The following is a 16899-nucleotide window of genomic DNA, read 5'->3' on the forward strand; positions in this document are numbered from 1 at the left end:
GATGTATGGGGGAATGGATGGTAGGTCCTCTTGAGAGCGGCTTGTTTGTGATTTCATCTGTCCCGACTATGACAGGGTAGTGTGACTTTTGAAGATGTGGCTGTGAACTTTTCCTGGGAGGAATGGGGTCTCCTTGACGAGTCTCAGAAACACCTGTATCATGATGAGATGCTGGAGAACTTTGCACTTAAAGCTCCCTGGGTAAGAACCTTAAACCCACCCCTGTGCCCTGAGCTAGTCTTGGCCCTTTCTCTTTTTCCATTGGCAAGTCTCCCTTGTCATGTCAGGACCCTGGGCACTGCTTCCTTTCTCAGTTCCCTGAGTAGGTGTTGTGGCTGGTAGGACTGAGCATTGAGCACTGCCCTCTTTTCTCCTTGATAGATCCAAGACCTGCTACCCCTTGCCTCGCAGGGATGGATCCAGAGTCAGGAGTCTTTCCACCTTGTTTACCCTCTCCATAGCCAGGTGAATTTTCCAGATCCAAGGTACCAGTGTACCCCAGGTTCTGTTTCCTTTCTGTAGCTAACATTTCCTCATTCTTGCTTGTTCCAGAAATTGCCATCATTGATCTGCTCCTTTTATATGGAGCATGGGCTATTCTTGCAAGATACTCCTCTGAAGTTCTTTTTATAATATTTAATTTTATGTCTTGTGCTCTGTCATGTGCTGAGTTATTTTTGGCCAGTGCTGGCTACTTTTCTGTCCTGTCTTTACCATAGTCTTTGAATCATCCAGGTTCTTCATAGTTGTTCATCAAGAGGATGAAGTGGAGAGGTTCACAGAATAGAAAGGACTCCGACTACAGCACATGGAACTCGGACATAGTCTGGTCCTAATAAGTGACCCCTGGGGGAGGGTGTAATGTCAGGGCTATATACAGATCATACCAGAAAGCTTTTCTCTGACTAGCCTTGGGGTGCCAATCACAATGGTGGCCATACCTCATTTCTCCCTGTACTTCCCCACTCTTCGGTTAGCCACCTTCTCAACACTGTTACTTGTCATTTCTTATTTCCGACTTAGGGCTAATTCTTACCTCCCTGGACTCCATTCCTCAGTGCTTTTTCACACTGCTTCTTCTGCAGTGCTGTCCAACATCAGCCTATACCATTTATGTCATAAAGTGTGTACATCTTTAATCCTTCAACACCAGCTGCTCTGTTACAGTTGGAATTTCCTGAGCCTGCATATAACTTACTACATAGTATTCATGTGTCACTACTAGTCAAGGTCCTACTGAAAATTGTTTGCAGAATGTGCTGTAGACTCTGCCTCTTCTTGTGTTATTCTCCATGGTTGTGTCCTTTACTTTGTTAGGACTCCCCCATTCTGTAATCTTTAAAAGCCCAGTGCTGCTAAGCAGCCCCATCCTTAACTTGAATGTAACCACCTTGTCTTGCAAACAATCCCATTGATTCATTCCAGGGTTTATGATACCCACATTTGTAATGGGCCTTTTTCTTTGCACAAAGTCAATGTGTATGTCACCAGCATTTCTCTGCTTTCGGGTTGTTGGCATGGAGAAGAGGATAAGGAGGCATTTTCTGAACAGAGTATTTCTGATCAAGGATGCTCACAGATCAAGATTGTTAAGGCAGGTCTGTCTCTCCCAGAAGGCCAACCTCTATGAGATGTGTGGCCTGATCTCGAGTGACATTTTTCACTTGGCTGAGTCCCAGGAAACACAATGTGGGCAGGAACTCCGCTTGAGTGGGGTATGTGAGAAACCATTCTATTTTAGAGTAAACCTTCATCAGCACCAAAAGCCGCATATTGGAGAGAAACCATTGAGAAGTGATGTGAGGAGAGCCTTGGTTGTGAGCAGCTGCAAATTCTATGTATCAATGAAGCCTTTTACCCTTGGGAATATTGGGAAGGACTTCCTGGGCAACTCAGGATTTCTTCACCAAGAGGCCACACACACCTGGCAAAAGTCACATAGTGAAACCGAGTATGAGGCTCCCTTTCTAAGGGGAAAAAATCATTATAATTGGGGAGACTACACAAAAACTTTGAGTGGCAAACATGCAGTTGTTCAGCACCAGAGAGTCCTCACTAGAGAAAGATGTTACGTGTGCACTGAATGTGGAAAATCATTTAGCAAAACTCCCATTTCATTAGACATCAGAGCGTTCACACTGGAGAAAGGCCTTATGAGTGCAACAAATGTGGCAAATCTTTTAGCCAAAGCTCAAACCTCATTCAGCATCGGAGAGTTCACACTGGAGAAAGGCCTTATGAGTGCAGTGAATGTGGGAAAGCCTTTATCCAAAGATCACATCTCATTCAGCACCAGAGTGTTCACACTGGAAAAAGGTCTTAAGAGTGTAAAGAATGTGGGAAATCTTTTAGCAAAAGCTACAGCCTCATTCACCATCAGAGTGTTCATACTGGGAAAAGACCTTATGAATGTGGTGAATGTAGGAAATCATTTTCCCAAAACTCTGTGCTCCTTCAACATCAGAGGGTTCACACTGGAGAAAGTCCTTATGAGTGCAGCGAATGTAGGAAATCTTTTCGGCAAAGCTTTGCACTCCTTCAGCATCAGAGAGTTCATAGTGGAGAAAGGCCTTACGAATGTGGTGAATGTGGGAAATCCTTTAGATATCTCCAACCTCATTACACACCAGAGATTTCACACAGGAGAAATGGCTTATGACTGCAGTTAATGTGGGAAATCCTTTAAGAAAAGCTCTTCACTCCATCAGCATTGGAGAGTTCACACTGGAAAAAAGACCTTATGAGTGCAGTGAATGTGGGAAATCATTTCACCAAAATGTTGTCCTCCTTCAACATCAGAGAGTTCACACTGGAGAAAGGCCTTACAAGTGCAATCAGTGTGAGAAATCCTTTAGATACATGTCCAACCTCACTACTCATCGGAGAGTGCATACTGGAGAAAGGCCTTATAAATGCAGTGAATGTGAGAAATCGTTTAGCCAAAGCTCTAACCTCATCACACATCGGAGAATTCACACTGGGAAAAGGCCTTACAATTTGGGGAATCTGCTGAGTTCTTTTTTTTTTTTTTTTTCCTGCTGAGTTCTTTACCTACAACTCCAGTCTCTTAAAACACTGGATCAAGGCCTTATGAATGCAATGAAAGTGATAAGGCCATTAACCCAAAGTCTTGACTCTTTGGAACCACAGATTTCAGAAGGAAAAAACACCTTACCTGTGTAGGATTGTAGAGTTTCCTTTTTCAGTGGATCTACACTCGAGATCCCTCCTGGTGGTACCATCTGAATTGAACATCATACATCCAAACATCTGCAAATATCCCAGGTGTGTGGGAGCTATATTGTACTTTTTAACCTGGCCTCTTGCCAGACTTCTGTTGCTGACAGTTTCTGTAGCCAAAGCCATTTCATTTCTCCCACCTGGCAGGTATTCACAGTGTACAGCATTCAGCCACCCCAGGGTGTTCAGGGAAGGAACCTTGATTTTTCCCATTCATGGGAGGGATTGTGAGAACCCTGAGCAGCACTCATTTCCTTCTTGTTGCTTTGATGAGTTAAGTCACTGACATGACCCATCTGGGGCCCAGAGGACTCTGCCTGTTGCCCAAGGCTTCCACGGAAAGACTGCAGAGCTTTCTGGTTCTAATCGGTGGCCTGAATGTGTATTTTCTGGGTTCAGAGGTCCATCTAAGGAAGGAGTAGTCATTGGGGCAACCTTCAGTGCTTCTGAAAATAGCGTGAAGTTGTCTTGTTCACGGGAGATATTGCCTTGTGTGTGCGCACTGGTGAGGAACACACTCTCAGGCCCTGCAGTGGAGCCGTGTGCTCTCACATGCAGAATTCTGTAGGTGGTATCACTGGCTGTAAGGTTATAGTGGGGATGGTAATTGTTACAGAAAGCACTAAGTTAATAGTGGGAGTAGGACACTGTTACAGACTGGTTGGATGTGCCCATTTAAAAGAGCCTCCACAGTATCCCAGTCATTGTGGCTGTGAAGGATGAATATGTACAGAATTCTCAGGCCTCCTAAATTGTGCATCTTGTATTAGCAGAGAGCATTACAGGAGAAAATAATCTGAAAGTTTTGTGGTTTCTGTAATCTTTCTGAGCTACCCTCCTCAAGACCATTTCTGTCCAGATAGAAAATTGAGGATAGAGAGAAGGGATATCTTTCAGTGAGTAACAGACATTGTGACAATATTCCTGTTGAGTCACGTTGGGAACAGTCTTCGTTGCTTATATTTTGACCACTGAGGCCAACTGCCCCTCCCAAAGCATGAGGCAGGAAGTGGTGAAGTCAATATCGAGGATTTTATTTAAACAGTAAGAAATCCAGATTTGTATTTTGAATATATTTTTTAAGTTTTAATAACCTAAAAATACTTGCAGTAAAATGCACGTAGTTAAAATGCACACTTTGATAAGTTTTGACATTTATATAAATCCGTGAAACCATCATCACATCCATAAAAAAACAATCTACTTTCATTTTTACCTTGTTTCCTTTTTTGATGTTACTCTGACCTCTAGTCAACCATTGATTTGTTTTTCTTTAGATAAGTTTTAATTGTCTAAAATTCTGTGTGATTAGAATCATGAAGTGTTTATGCTTTTCCTCTCAGGTACCCTTATGTGAAATATTTATCAGTGAGTAGTTTGTTTTTTTATATTGATGAGAAATATATTCTGTGGATATACTCTTTGTCCATTCATCTGTTTATCCATATTTGAGTTCCCAGTTTTTGACTGTTGCAAGTAAAACTGCTGCAGACATTTGAATACAGTAAAAGTTCTTCACATGGCTATGTTTCACTTTTCCTGTATTTTCCTGTACTTCAGGCTGCGATGCCTGAGTTACAGGCTTAGTGAATGTATGACTTTTTAAAGAACATTATACTATGTTAAGATAGGAGAGGTTACACAAGAAAAAGATGAAAACCCAGCAGTCTTCCTGAGCTAGGTGATGAGAGGCATTAAGGAATTCTATCTGTACAGACCCTGAGTCCACAGAGGGGAGAACACTATTTGCCATGCATTTTATCATGCAGGCTACTCCTGATACCTGTAGAAAATTACAAAAGCTTAAGCTGGGCCCCAAACCCTATCATCAACCTTGGTAGAGGAGGCCTTCAAGGTCTGTAACTATCGACACTTGATGGAGGAGGCCAATAAGGATAAGAGACTAATAAAGAAAATGCAGCTCTTGGCTGTTTTGACTCATCCACAACCTCGAAGGGACCTTGAAGGACTGAGAAAGCTGGGCAGACCCCCAAGATGCCACTTGGGCCTTAACCAATGTGCTTCTGTCAGAAAGGGGGACACTGAAAGGGGGATGTCTTGAGAGCCCTCCTGGGGGACACCCAAGGGGTAACCCCGGCCAACCCCAGTTCTTTGTGAATAAGTTGGATGAGTAAGTTGATCAGCCCACACACTGACTGATGAGTCCTGAGTGCCTGCCTGGATATAGATCCCTCTTGATCCATTTTCATTACCCCGGCAGAGCCTTGGGTCACCCTTGATGTAGCAGGTGAAACTGAATTCCTTGTAGACACTGGAGCTGCCTGCTCTGCTCTGACTTGGCCAGCTGGCCCTCTCTCCATCTGTGGACTGTACTGTGACTGGAGTTGGTGGACAGCCAAATAGAGGGTGATTTAATCTCTCCATGGCTTCCCAGGTGGCACAGTGGTAAAGAATCTGCCTGCAATGCAGGAGCCTTGGGTTCAATTCCTGGGTCAGGAAGATCCCCTGGAGAAGGAAAAGGCAGCCCACCCCAATATTCTTGCCTGGAGAATTCCACGGTCAGAGGAACCTGGTGGGCTTCAGTCCATGGAGTCACAAAGAGTCCGCAACAACTGAGCACATCAGCACGTACTGTAATCTAATATGATTGTTTCGTTTTGTATTCTTACAGAAGAGTTTGGAACTTCCAGTTCTTCCACATCCTTGTCAATCTGTTTAGTCTTTTGAAACTTTTGACTTTTACAATAAATGTGTAATGTTGTCTCACTGCTGTTTTCATTGCATTCCTCAGAAGTTTATGATGTGGAGCATTTTTTCATTTTTTCAGTTTCCCACTAGTGTATGTCCTCTTGGTAATTTTTGTCCATTTTTATAGAAATAATTTTGACTGTTTCTTTTTTTATTAGCAAGATAGTGAAACAACAAAGACTTAATTTGAAACTTCATTCTTTAGGGATGTAATTCCTGGCCATAAGAAATAATTATTTTTGAATTCTGAAATCCTATTTTCTAATTTTTTTTCTGCTGTATATAGTGCAGTGGCCCCATACAGCATATTTTAAGTTTAATCTGTATTGCTAACATATTCCCCATAATCAAGCCAAGAATTATATTGTTTGCAGTTTCCCCAATATGAACATTCCCACCGCTGTCAATTTAAAACTTCTAATGTGGTATCATTGAACGTGGAGTTTGAGAGTTGACAGCACACCAGTATATTGTGTTTCCTCTGTAGTGATGTTTTCTGGGCTTCCTAGGTGGCACAGTGGTAAAGAATCCCCCTGCCAGTTCAGGAGACACAAGAGACATGGGTTTGATCCCCTGGAGGAGGAAATGGCAACCTACTCCAGTATTCTTGCCTGGAAAATTCCATGGACAGAGGAGCTCTGATTCCTTATCCTAAAACCATTGAAGTAGGTCTACTTGAAAGGTAAGAAATAGGCTCAGAAAACAAACCAAAAAAAAACCTCAAGAATTTGACAGCACCACTGTCACACGTGGTTCTTCCTTAATTTATTCAGCCATTGGGGTTACTATTGTGAAAGGAAAATCAAAACGGAGTCTATATTGAGCAGGGCTTTCTAAAATGGTGCAGAGACTATTACGGAAGTGTGATTTACGCACCTCTCAGCCTGGATGGAATCTGATCTTTTGACGACTTGTTGTCCTAATGAAGCCACCTAGAACATCTGCCAGGAACTCAGGATGCTTATCAAACCTTTACCCTAAAGTAACTCATGATTGCCTATCTACCTTTTGGATCCCAACCCTAAAAAACTCCTAATTGCTTAAGGACAAATATTTCCTAAATTGCATCAGACTCAGTCACAGTTCTCACAAGGCAACTTGAAGAAACTCATGGCCTTCTGTCTTTGTAAGCCCCCGAGTCTCTTTTCCCGGAACACTCTTTCGGAATTACCTGATTCTGTGTCTCCTGAATTGCAGTTCTTAAAACTCCAAATAAACTCTTTTCTTACTTGCAGCCTCCTGTGTTGTTTTTTGGTTGGCATTACGTGGTGTCAGAAGCAGGATACAGGATGCAGACCTGCATAAGCCCTTACCGACTCTAACACTGCCTTGGATTCAAGTCAGGTGCCTAGAAGACCCCGTTGAGCTTTTCATCTCCTTGGTGATCCCAGATCATGGTGGTGAGTCTTCCTGTACTTAAGCCACCTGCCTTGGTAGAAGGTCTAGTTTCAGCAAAGGGTGTCCTTTGTTGCTGACTTCTGTCCTCTAGGATTTTGTTTCTGGTTTTGTTTGAGTGGCCTCCACTATTTTTAAAATATTTTACTGAAGTATAGCTGATTACAATGTCGTGTTTATTTCTTTTGTACAGCAAAGTGACTCAGTAATACATTCTTTTTCACTTTCCTTTCCATTGTGGTTTGTCTGAGGATATTCAATATAGTTCCCTGTGCTGTACAGTAGTACCTCGTTTATATATCCTATATACAATAGATGGCCTCTGCTAATCACATATTCCCAGCCCTTCCCTCTCCTCCCCCTACTCCGCCCTGGCAATCTCAGGTCTATTCTATATATCTGTGAGTCTGTTGTTATTTCATAGTGGCCCCATTCCACAGACAGGGAAAGTGAGGCTCCAGAACCAGCAGGCAGCCTTGCTGCTGGGACGAGGCAGAGCAGAGACCTGAACCCCTAGGCAGAAGAGTCTCAGCTGGGTAGCTATCTGTCTGCTGAAAACGCAGGTGCAGCCTCCAAGTGGGACCCACAGTAGGGATCCCAGCTACTTTGGGAAGAGCTCCCTGACTGGCCGGAGCCCCTTGGCTCCTGGAACTCTCTGCTGTCCCTGTAGCCTCCCTGTGGGCCCCACCACCTCTCTGCAGGCTCTCGACTCACAGCTGCCCCCTTGGGGGCCTCCTTCCAGGCCTGGCCCTATCTGTCCTCTAAGAGCCCCCAAGGCAGCCCCGTCATTAGCCCCCTTTTGCACTGGGAAAACGTCATGAGTGAGACTAGAGGGGCATCTCTTGCTGTGAGCCTGGCGGAGGTGGGGTGCAGACGTCAATCCCAGGCTCACCCACTGTATCCCCCATCCCCTCTGACCTGGTTCCATCCCAAGAAACCTCTCCTCTTTGTTCCCTCGGGCCCCTCTCAGGGTCCCTCTCAGCCTCCCCTGGGGCCCTGTAGATTCTCTCCAGCTGCTGCTGGTCGCTGTGGTGATGTGCTCAGGTTGCCTAAACAAGGCCCCACGGTCTGGGAGTTTTAAGCACCAGATTACTTCCTCACACTTCTGGAGGGTCAAAGTGTGAGATCAAGGGGTTAACCCTGGTTTTTTTGGAGGCTTGCAAATGGCTGTCCTCCTCCTCTGTCTTTATGTGGTCTTTCCTCCCACATGGTCTGAGCATCTTCCCCAGGTGTCACCCCAAACACATGACTGGCCCTTGCTGCCGCATGTGAGTCATCCCAAGGCTGTTGGTCTGCCTCCTCACGTCGCCTCGGGGTGTCTCCTCCAATCAGTGCCCCGCTACTCAGCTGTCACCCAGTGATCACCGTCACTGTTCTGGACCCTGGAAGAGAGGCTCAGGACTAAGAATGTCCACTGTAACCTTCACCAATGCCTGTCCCCATGGCACTTCTCTCACCCCCTCCAGCTGGTGAATTTAGTTCTCACCACCTTCTAGGTAAAAAGCAAACCAGTGACTGACAATGAACATTCCTTAAGAACATTCCTATTCCCTCATAGGGAACTAAAGTTGACCACCGTCCCTGAATGGACTAGATGAGGTCTGGCCCATCTTGTACATCTTGCACCTTTCACATACAATAGAATGACAGTGCCCCACACTGTCACACTGTCCCTAGATACATGGAGGCAGGTCATATCTAGGACGTGAAATGTTTGTATCCAAGCTGTGTCATGGTGTGGTACCAAAACACAACCACACTGTTCGTGTTTCCAGATGGTCACATACAAATTATTTTATTCCACAGATACACACTTAAAAAGACAAGAGATTGAACTTCCCTGGTGGATCAGTGGTAAAGAATCTACCTGCCAATGCAGGAGACCCTGGTTTTACCCCTACTCCAAGAATTCCCACATGCTGAGGAGCAGTTAAGCCCATGTGCCACAACTGCTGAACCCACACACCATAGGTACTGAAGCCCACATGCCCTAGAGCCCAGGCTTCGCAATAAGAGAAGTACACTGCAGTGAAGAATAGCCCCGGTTTGGTGCAACTTGAGAAAAGTCCTCGCAGCAACGAAGACCCAGCCCAGCCAAAAATAAATAAATAAAAAACAAGAGATTTACTTCTTGTTGAAAATGGGGAATGAGATTTCCTTCCTCTCAGAACATTTACCTTAGAAAATTTGTAGGAACCGTCTCATCTTTTTAAAATGCATGTCTTTGAAGACTTCTAAGAAGGCCTTTTTTCAGCTGGTCTTTTTTTTTTTTTCCCAGTTTTAGGACTCAGATGTCTTTCTCAAGAACCTGGGACCTGTCTCCTCCCACTGCAGACAGGGAAATAGCTCACCAGTCAGTTCAGGTAGGAAGATAGGAGTCTCATCTTAGTGGATGCTGTGCTCCAACTTTAAAAACTACCTTCAGTTACAGAGATGAGAAGTCTGTGTTTCCTCTAGATAAAACCAGTAAACTACACAGTCACCCCATTACCAGGTGAAATTAGGACGCTGTGTGACAAACGGTATTGTCAGCTCCTCTTTCTTGAGGATTAGGGGAGTTAGATTTTTTTCCTGTCTTTACAATTTCCTAGTGGATTGCCTGTGATGCACTGTAATCCTTTAATACTTATTTTAACAATAAAATTTATTTTGTCTCTTTATTACCTTGTGGAAAAGATTTCTTCTAACAGTCATCATCATGCACCTCTCCACAGGGATCAAACCTCATCACCCATCTCATCAGCATCTAGTGTACAGGATATATGGGGGAAGGGTGGTCAGTTCAACAGTATCAGAGACACATCTAGAATACGCCAAATTCAGATGAACTAATGACAACAAACTGTAAGAAACGAGAATTTTACAAGGTAACCCCATGTGTTAAGAGATCTGTGAGAGACAGCTAATGAACGCTTTTGAAATATATTTTGGATTCTGATTGCAACTAATCTGAGTTAAGAAACATTTTTGAGACAATTCAGCATTGATAAAATACTTATATTTTTATGATTATTGAGTTATAAAAATACCTTTTTAAAAAGGCAGTTCTCTGCGATCCATAAGTCTACAAGCAATAAATGCTGGAGAGGGTGTGGAGAAAAGGGAACTCTCTTACACTGTTGGTGGGAATGCAAACTAGTACAGCCACTATGGAGAACAGTGTGGAGATTCCTTAAAAAACTGGAAATAGAACTGCCTTATGATCCAGCAATCCCACTGCTGGGCATACACACTGAGGAAACCAGAAGGGAAAGAGACACGTGTACCCCAATGTTCATCGCAGCACTGTTTATAATAGCCAGGACATGGAAGCAATCTAGATGCCCATCAGCAGATGAATGGATAAGAAAGCAGTGGTACATATACACAATGGAGTATTACTCAGCCATTAAAAAGAATACATTTGAATCAGTTCTAATGAGGTGGATGAAACTGGAACCTATTATACAGAGTGAAGTAAGCCAGAAAGAAAAACACCAGTACAGTATACTAACACATATATATGCAATTTAGAAAGACGGGAACAATAACCCTGTACGAGACAGCAAAAGAGACACCGATGTATAGAACAGTCTTATGGACTCTGTGGGAGAGGGAGAGGGTGGGGAGATTTGGGAGAATGGCATTGAAACCTGTATAATGTCATGTATGAAACGAGTCGCCAGTCCAGGTTCGATGCACGATACTGGATGCTTGGGGTTGGTGCACTGGGACGACCCAGAGGGAGGGTATGGGGAGGGAGGAGGGAGGAGGGTTCAGGATGGGGAACACAGGTATACCTGTGGCAGATTCATTTCGATATTTGGCAAAACTAATACAATATTGTAAAGTTTAAAAATAAAATTAAAAAAAAATAAAATAGTTTATTAATAAATAAAAGTCAGTTCTGTAGAGATTATGCATTAAATGATGCTGTATGTGGAACTGCTACTGGGCCCCCCTTATCTGCAGCAGGTAACATCCCAGGACCTCCAAGTGGATGCCTGAAACCAAGCCCTACATGTACTGTTTTCCCTTATACATATGTACCTGTGATAAAGATTAATTTTAACAATAACTGTAATAAAACTTAGTGAGGGACTTCCTGGAACCCCTAGATCCCAATGCAGGGGTGCTGGGTTTGATCCCTGGTCAGGAAACTAGATCTCAAGTGCCGCAACTAAGACCCAGCACAGCCAAATAATCATGTATTTGTTACGTGAATGTGGTCTCTCAAAATATATACTACTGTACGCACCTCTTCTGTGACGCTGTGAGATGATAGAATGCCTGTGTGGGTTACTAGACAAATGTATATTCATGTGGGAGAGATGAAGAGGGTGGTGAAAGATTGCTTATGCAGAAAGGCTTGCAATTTAAAACTCATGAATTGTTTCATTTCTGGAATTTTCCATTTAATATTTTCAGACTTCTGTTGACCTTGGGTCTCTGAAACCCCTAAAAAGCAAGTTTGTGAATAGGTAAGAAACTGGCAAACTAGACCGCTGTTGTAGATGGGATAGATGAAATAAGAATGGCCATGAAGGTCTCCCTGGAGGCTCAGTGGTAAAGAATCCTGCTGTCAATGCAGGAGACACAGGTTCTAGTCTTGATCCAGAAGGATCCCACATGCCATGGAGCAAATAAGCCCATTTAAAAAAGCAAAGAATGGCCACAAAATGATGGATGATTGGTTCATCTAGCTTCATAATAGTCTCTTTTTTTGGTATATATTTGAAAGTAGTCATAACAAAATATACAATATGTCATTGTATCATTAATTTTATATGCTGAGTAGGATAAATTTTAAAAAGCAGGAGGAAAATTGGTTTGGGGATTTTGAACATGCATCAATGCATCAAAAATTACTTATTAATAAGTGTGTGTAACTTGTCAATTATACCTATACATTCAACTTTTAAAATCAAATATTAAAACTTCCAACTCCTTAATCATATTAAGTTCTATTACTGTGTTCTTGAGGTTAATTGCAGCTACATTATCTCTAAGGTGGAAATAGAATATATTGCTGGGCTCCTGGTAACTCTCCAACTCCCATCAACAGTGAAATCACACTGACAGTATTTTTTTTTAATTGAAGTTTAGTTGATGTATATTATAGAAATTACAGGTGTATAGTAATTAACACTCTTAAGATTATACTTCATTTACTTATTACAAAATATATGCTGTATTTACCATGTACAATGTATCCTTCTAGCTTATTTTATGGGCTTATTTTATGGACTTTCCAGGCGGTGCAGTGGTAAAGAATCCATCTGCCAATGCAGGATTTGATCCCTGAGTCAAGAAGTTCCCCTGGAGTAGGAAATGGCAATCTGCTCCAGTATTCTTGCCTGGAAAATCCAATGGACAGGGGAGCCACAGAGTCGGACACAAATGGATGACCAAACACACAGCTTTATCTTGTATTTAATAGTCTCTGCCTCTTTATCTGCTACCGCTAGTCTCTTCCCCCCTTTTCTTACCCCTCCTCCTTCTCCCCACTGGTAACCACTAGTTTGTTCTCTATATCTGTGAATCTGCTTCTTCTTAAAAATTCATTCACTATCATTTGTTGTATTTTTTAGATCCCACGTATAAGTGGAATCATACAGTATTCGTCTTTCTCTAGTTGACTTGTTTCACTTAGCGTAAACCCTCTGAGTTCATCCGTGTGGCTCTAAATGGCAAAATTTCATCGATTTTTTTTATGACTGAGTGGAACTCCATTTTCCTTGTGAGTGTGTGAATATATATCAGTTCATCAGTTGATGGACACTTTATCTTAGTAATTATAAATAAATGTTGCTATGAACATTGTGGTGCATGTGTTTTTTCAATGTATACATGTTTTTTTCAAAGTGGTTTTTTCTGTTTTTGCACATATACCCAGGAGTGGAATGCTGAGTCATATAGTAGCTCTAGTATTAGCTTTTGAGGAAGCTGCACGCTTTTTCCCTCAGGGTATGCACTTGTTTGCATTCCTAACAGCAGTGCACAAGAGTTCCCTCTTCTCTACATCCTCTCCAGTGTTTGTTACTTGTGTTCTTCTGGATGGTAATCGTTCTGACAGGCATGCATTTCCCTGATGATTAGTGATGTGAAGCATCTTTTCTCGTGCATGTTAACCATATGCATTTCCTTTGGGGAAAAAATGTGTATTCAATTCTCTGCCCATTTTTTATTTGGACTATTCCACTGACATTGAGTTATATGAGCTGTTTATGTTGGCTATTAACCCCTTATTTTGGTGGTTCAGATGGTAAAGCATCTGCTTGCAATGTGGGATACTTGGGTTCAATCCCTGGTTTGGGAAGATCCCCTGGAGAAGGAAATGGCAACCCACTCCAGTACTCTTGCCTGGAAAATTCCATGGATGGAGGAGCCTGGTAGGTTACAGTCCATGGGATCACAAAGAGTTGGACATGACTGAACGACTATATATATATATAACCCCTTAACAGTCACATCATTTGCATATATTTTTTCCAGTCTTTTTTTTTTTTTTTTTGCTTTCTTTGCTGTGCAGGTGTTTTTTTAATTAAGTCCGTTTGTTTTTACTTTTATTTCATTTGTTTTAGGGACAGATCCAAAAAATATCACGATGATTTATATCAAAGAATGTTCTGCCTATGTGTTCCTCTGGGAGTTTTATGGTTTCTGGTCTTACACTTAGGTCTTTAATGCATTTTGAGTTTATTTTTGTATATGGTCATAGAGAATGTCCTAATTTCATTCTTTTACATGTAGCTGTCCAGTTTTTGCTGCACCATTTATTGAAGAATTTCTCCATTGTATATTCTTGTTTCTTCTGTTGTAGATTAATCATAAGTACATGGATTTATTTCTGGGTTCTCTATTCTGTGTCAAAATCAGGGAGTGTGTAACTTCAGATCTTTTTAGAATAAGGTAAAATTTAAGTCATAAGGAAGCACACTCATGTATTGTTTCCTTTTAAGGTTGATAGACATCATTGTATTTCATCAAAAGCAAGATTTCATCCCATTTTCAGAAGAATCATGATTATATGTACCACTGAAAAAATACACAGCCAACTAAATCATGTTACACATTCAATTAAAAACATGCTGATTTTGGAGATGTGAAAACAAATGTGTGTCTTAAAATTGATGAGATGTGATATATAAAACTGGGTTGGCCAGAATGGTCAGGAGTCAGCATTCAGGCAAGCAGAAGTGTATTCCAACAGGGCTTTCACACCGTGTCTGACACTCGTCACTGACCTGTTTGTTGTCTCTGTGCACCTGTTTTGTAGGCTGACTCCCTCCAAGGTGCTAGTTGGTGCAGTGTTAAGTCCATTTGTCTCAGCCAGAAATCTGAATATCATACGGGTTGCCTTCCCTCCTATAGCTGACTCCTGTTCCTTGATTCTGCCTCTTCAGTTCCTGTAGCTGCCTCTTCCAAATCGCTGAGAGTCACAACAATCCCACTGGAGCAGGTCTCCGCCATCTGTTACAGGCATGTCCCAGGAGTCTCCGGACAGGACTCTGTGTCCAGACTTTACGCTTCCACTTGATTCTCTCCACGACAGCCAGCTGAAACATGTTACTGCCGGGTGGGTGCCCGATTGTGCTCTTCACTGTCTGAGAATGATGGCCGGGCACTGGAGCCAGTTCCCTGAACTTACTTCAATCCAAGGCATGAATGCCACAGGCTCTTTCACACCTGCCAGTCTTCTTCCCAGGTGGTGCTAGTGGTAAGGAATCCACCCGCCAACGCAGGAGACTTAAGAGGCGCGGGTTCAATCCCTGGGTCGGGAAGATCCCTGGAGGAGGAAATGGTAACCGACTCTAGTATTCTCGCCTGCAGAATCCCATGGACAAAGGAGCCTGGTAGGCTACAGTCTGTGGGTTCACAAAGAATCCACACAACTGAAGCAACTTAGCAAACAGGCTGAAGGCTTCATCACTACCAACTGCACAGAACACAAAACCCACAGACACAATCAGGCCCACTCACCCGGCCAGAATCCCGGCTGTAGATCGTTAATCATTTGAGTGTAGCTGTTTGGTTTTACCTCGTTATTAATGTGAGTAAAATTTTCTTATCTGGTGTGTGTTTAGCCAATATTTTTTCTTCCCACTTTGTGGCTTAACTTTTGGCCTTCAGAAGGAGGTTTTTCACCCAAGAGGATTTTGACTTTATTTTTTTAAAATAAAGTGCATTTAATTGATTTTTCTTCTCATGTGTGAGGCCTTCTTACAACATGTGTTACAAATCAGAGCTCGTGCTCTGTCTGAAAAGACCCATGGCCATGCCACTGTTTCTCTGTGGGATCCTCTCTAATTTTTTATATAGTTGTGCACATTTTAAAGTTGGCTGAGGCCAAGATGGAGTGCCTTTTGGTGTGAGTCCCGAACTGTGTTTAGATTGGTTTTCGGACACATGTTTGCTCATTGCCCTATATTTATGGTGCCAGTCGTTGTTTAGTCACTAAGCCATGTCCTACTCACTGCGACCCCATGGACTGTAGCCCACCAGGTTCCTTAAGTCCATGGGATTTCCCAGGCAAGAATACTGAAGTGGGTTGCCATTTCCTTCTCGAGGGGATCTTCCTGACTCAGGGATAGAACCTGTGTCAGCTGCATTGACAGGTGAATTCTCTACCACTGACCACCAGGGAAGTCCTGGGATATTGGCCTCGACATGTTTGAATTTCCAGAGGCTAGTGTGTTAAGCAGGACTGGCAGGAGAAACCTCAGCCTGCATTGCAGTGGGAGCGGGTGGGCCTGCATTCTCCCAGTTGGCCCGCAGAGGGCGACAACCTGCCTCTCTTCCCAAGGCGAGACCTGTGTCTTAGGCCCACAGGCTTGGTCCAGGGCACAGCTGACAGGCGTTAGGTTTCCTCACGACCAGGCAGTGCTTTGGTTTGGGAAGAATGCAGCCCTCTGTCCACTCAGAAGGTAGCTAGGTTTCCTCAGGACCTGCTGGGAGGGGACCCATCTGCATATCTGAGGTTATTGATATTTCTCCCAGCAATCTTGATTCCAGCTTGTGCTTCATCCAGTCCAGCATTTCGCATGATACACTCTGCATGTAAGTTAAATAAGCAGGGTTACAATATACAACCTTGATGTACTCCTTTGCCTATTTGGAACAAATCTGTTGTTCCATGTCCAGTTCTAACTGTTGCTTCTTGACCTGCAAACACATTTCTCAGGAAGCAGGTAAGGTGATCTGGTATTCCCATCTCTTGAAGAATTTTTCACAGTTTGTTGTGATCTACACAGTCAAAGGCTTTGGCATAGTCAATAAAGCAGAATTAGATGTTTTTATGGAACTCTCTTGCTTTTTCTATGATCCAGCAGATGTTGGCAATTTGATCTCTGGTTCCTCTACCTTTTCTAAAACCAGCTTGAACATCTGGAAGTTATTGGTTCACGTACTGTTGAAGCCTGGCTTGGAGAATTTTGAGCATTACTTTGCTAGTATGTGAGATGAGTGCAATTGTGCAGTAGTTTGAACATTCTTTGGCATTGCCTTTCTTTGGGATGGGAATGAAAACTGACCTTTTCCAGTCCTGTGGCCATTGCTGACTTTTCCAAATGTGCT

The 16899-nt window shown here is 42.9% G+C and overlaps 2 protein-coding genes across 2 annotated transcripts in view; both read left to right on the forward strand.

The window, feature by feature from the left end:
- Positions 1 to 10004, forward strand: part of ZNF814 (zinc finger protein 814) — a 31412-nt gene extending 21408 nt beyond the window's left edge. The window contains 2 exon segments of the mRNA NM_001076277.2: positions 7185 to 7349; positions 9623 to 10004. Coding sequence (NP_001069745.1) covers positions 7185 to 7349; positions 9623 to 9690 — 233 coding nt within the window. The 3' untranslated portion in view covers positions 9691 to 10004.
- LOC104976575 (zinc finger protein 256-like) lies at positions 212 to 5626 on the forward strand. Its single transcript, XM_024978855.2, has one exon. The coding sequence runs from the start codon at positions 1431 to 1433 to the stop codon at positions 2667 to 2669; it is 1239 nt and encodes a 412-aa protein (XP_024834623.1). The 5' UTR covers positions 212 to 1430; the 3' UTR covers positions 2670 to 5626.
- Positions 10005 to 16899: the final 6895 nt, after the last annotated feature.

Source organism: Bos taurus, chromosome 18 (genome assembly GCF_002263795.3).
Source record: "Bos taurus isolate L1 Dominette 01449 registration number 42190680 breed Hereford chromosome 18, ARS-UCD2.0, whole genome shotgun sequence".
Classification (NCBI taxonomy): domain Eukaryota; kingdom Metazoa; phylum Chordata; class Mammalia; order Artiodactyla; family Bovidae; genus Bos; species Bos taurus.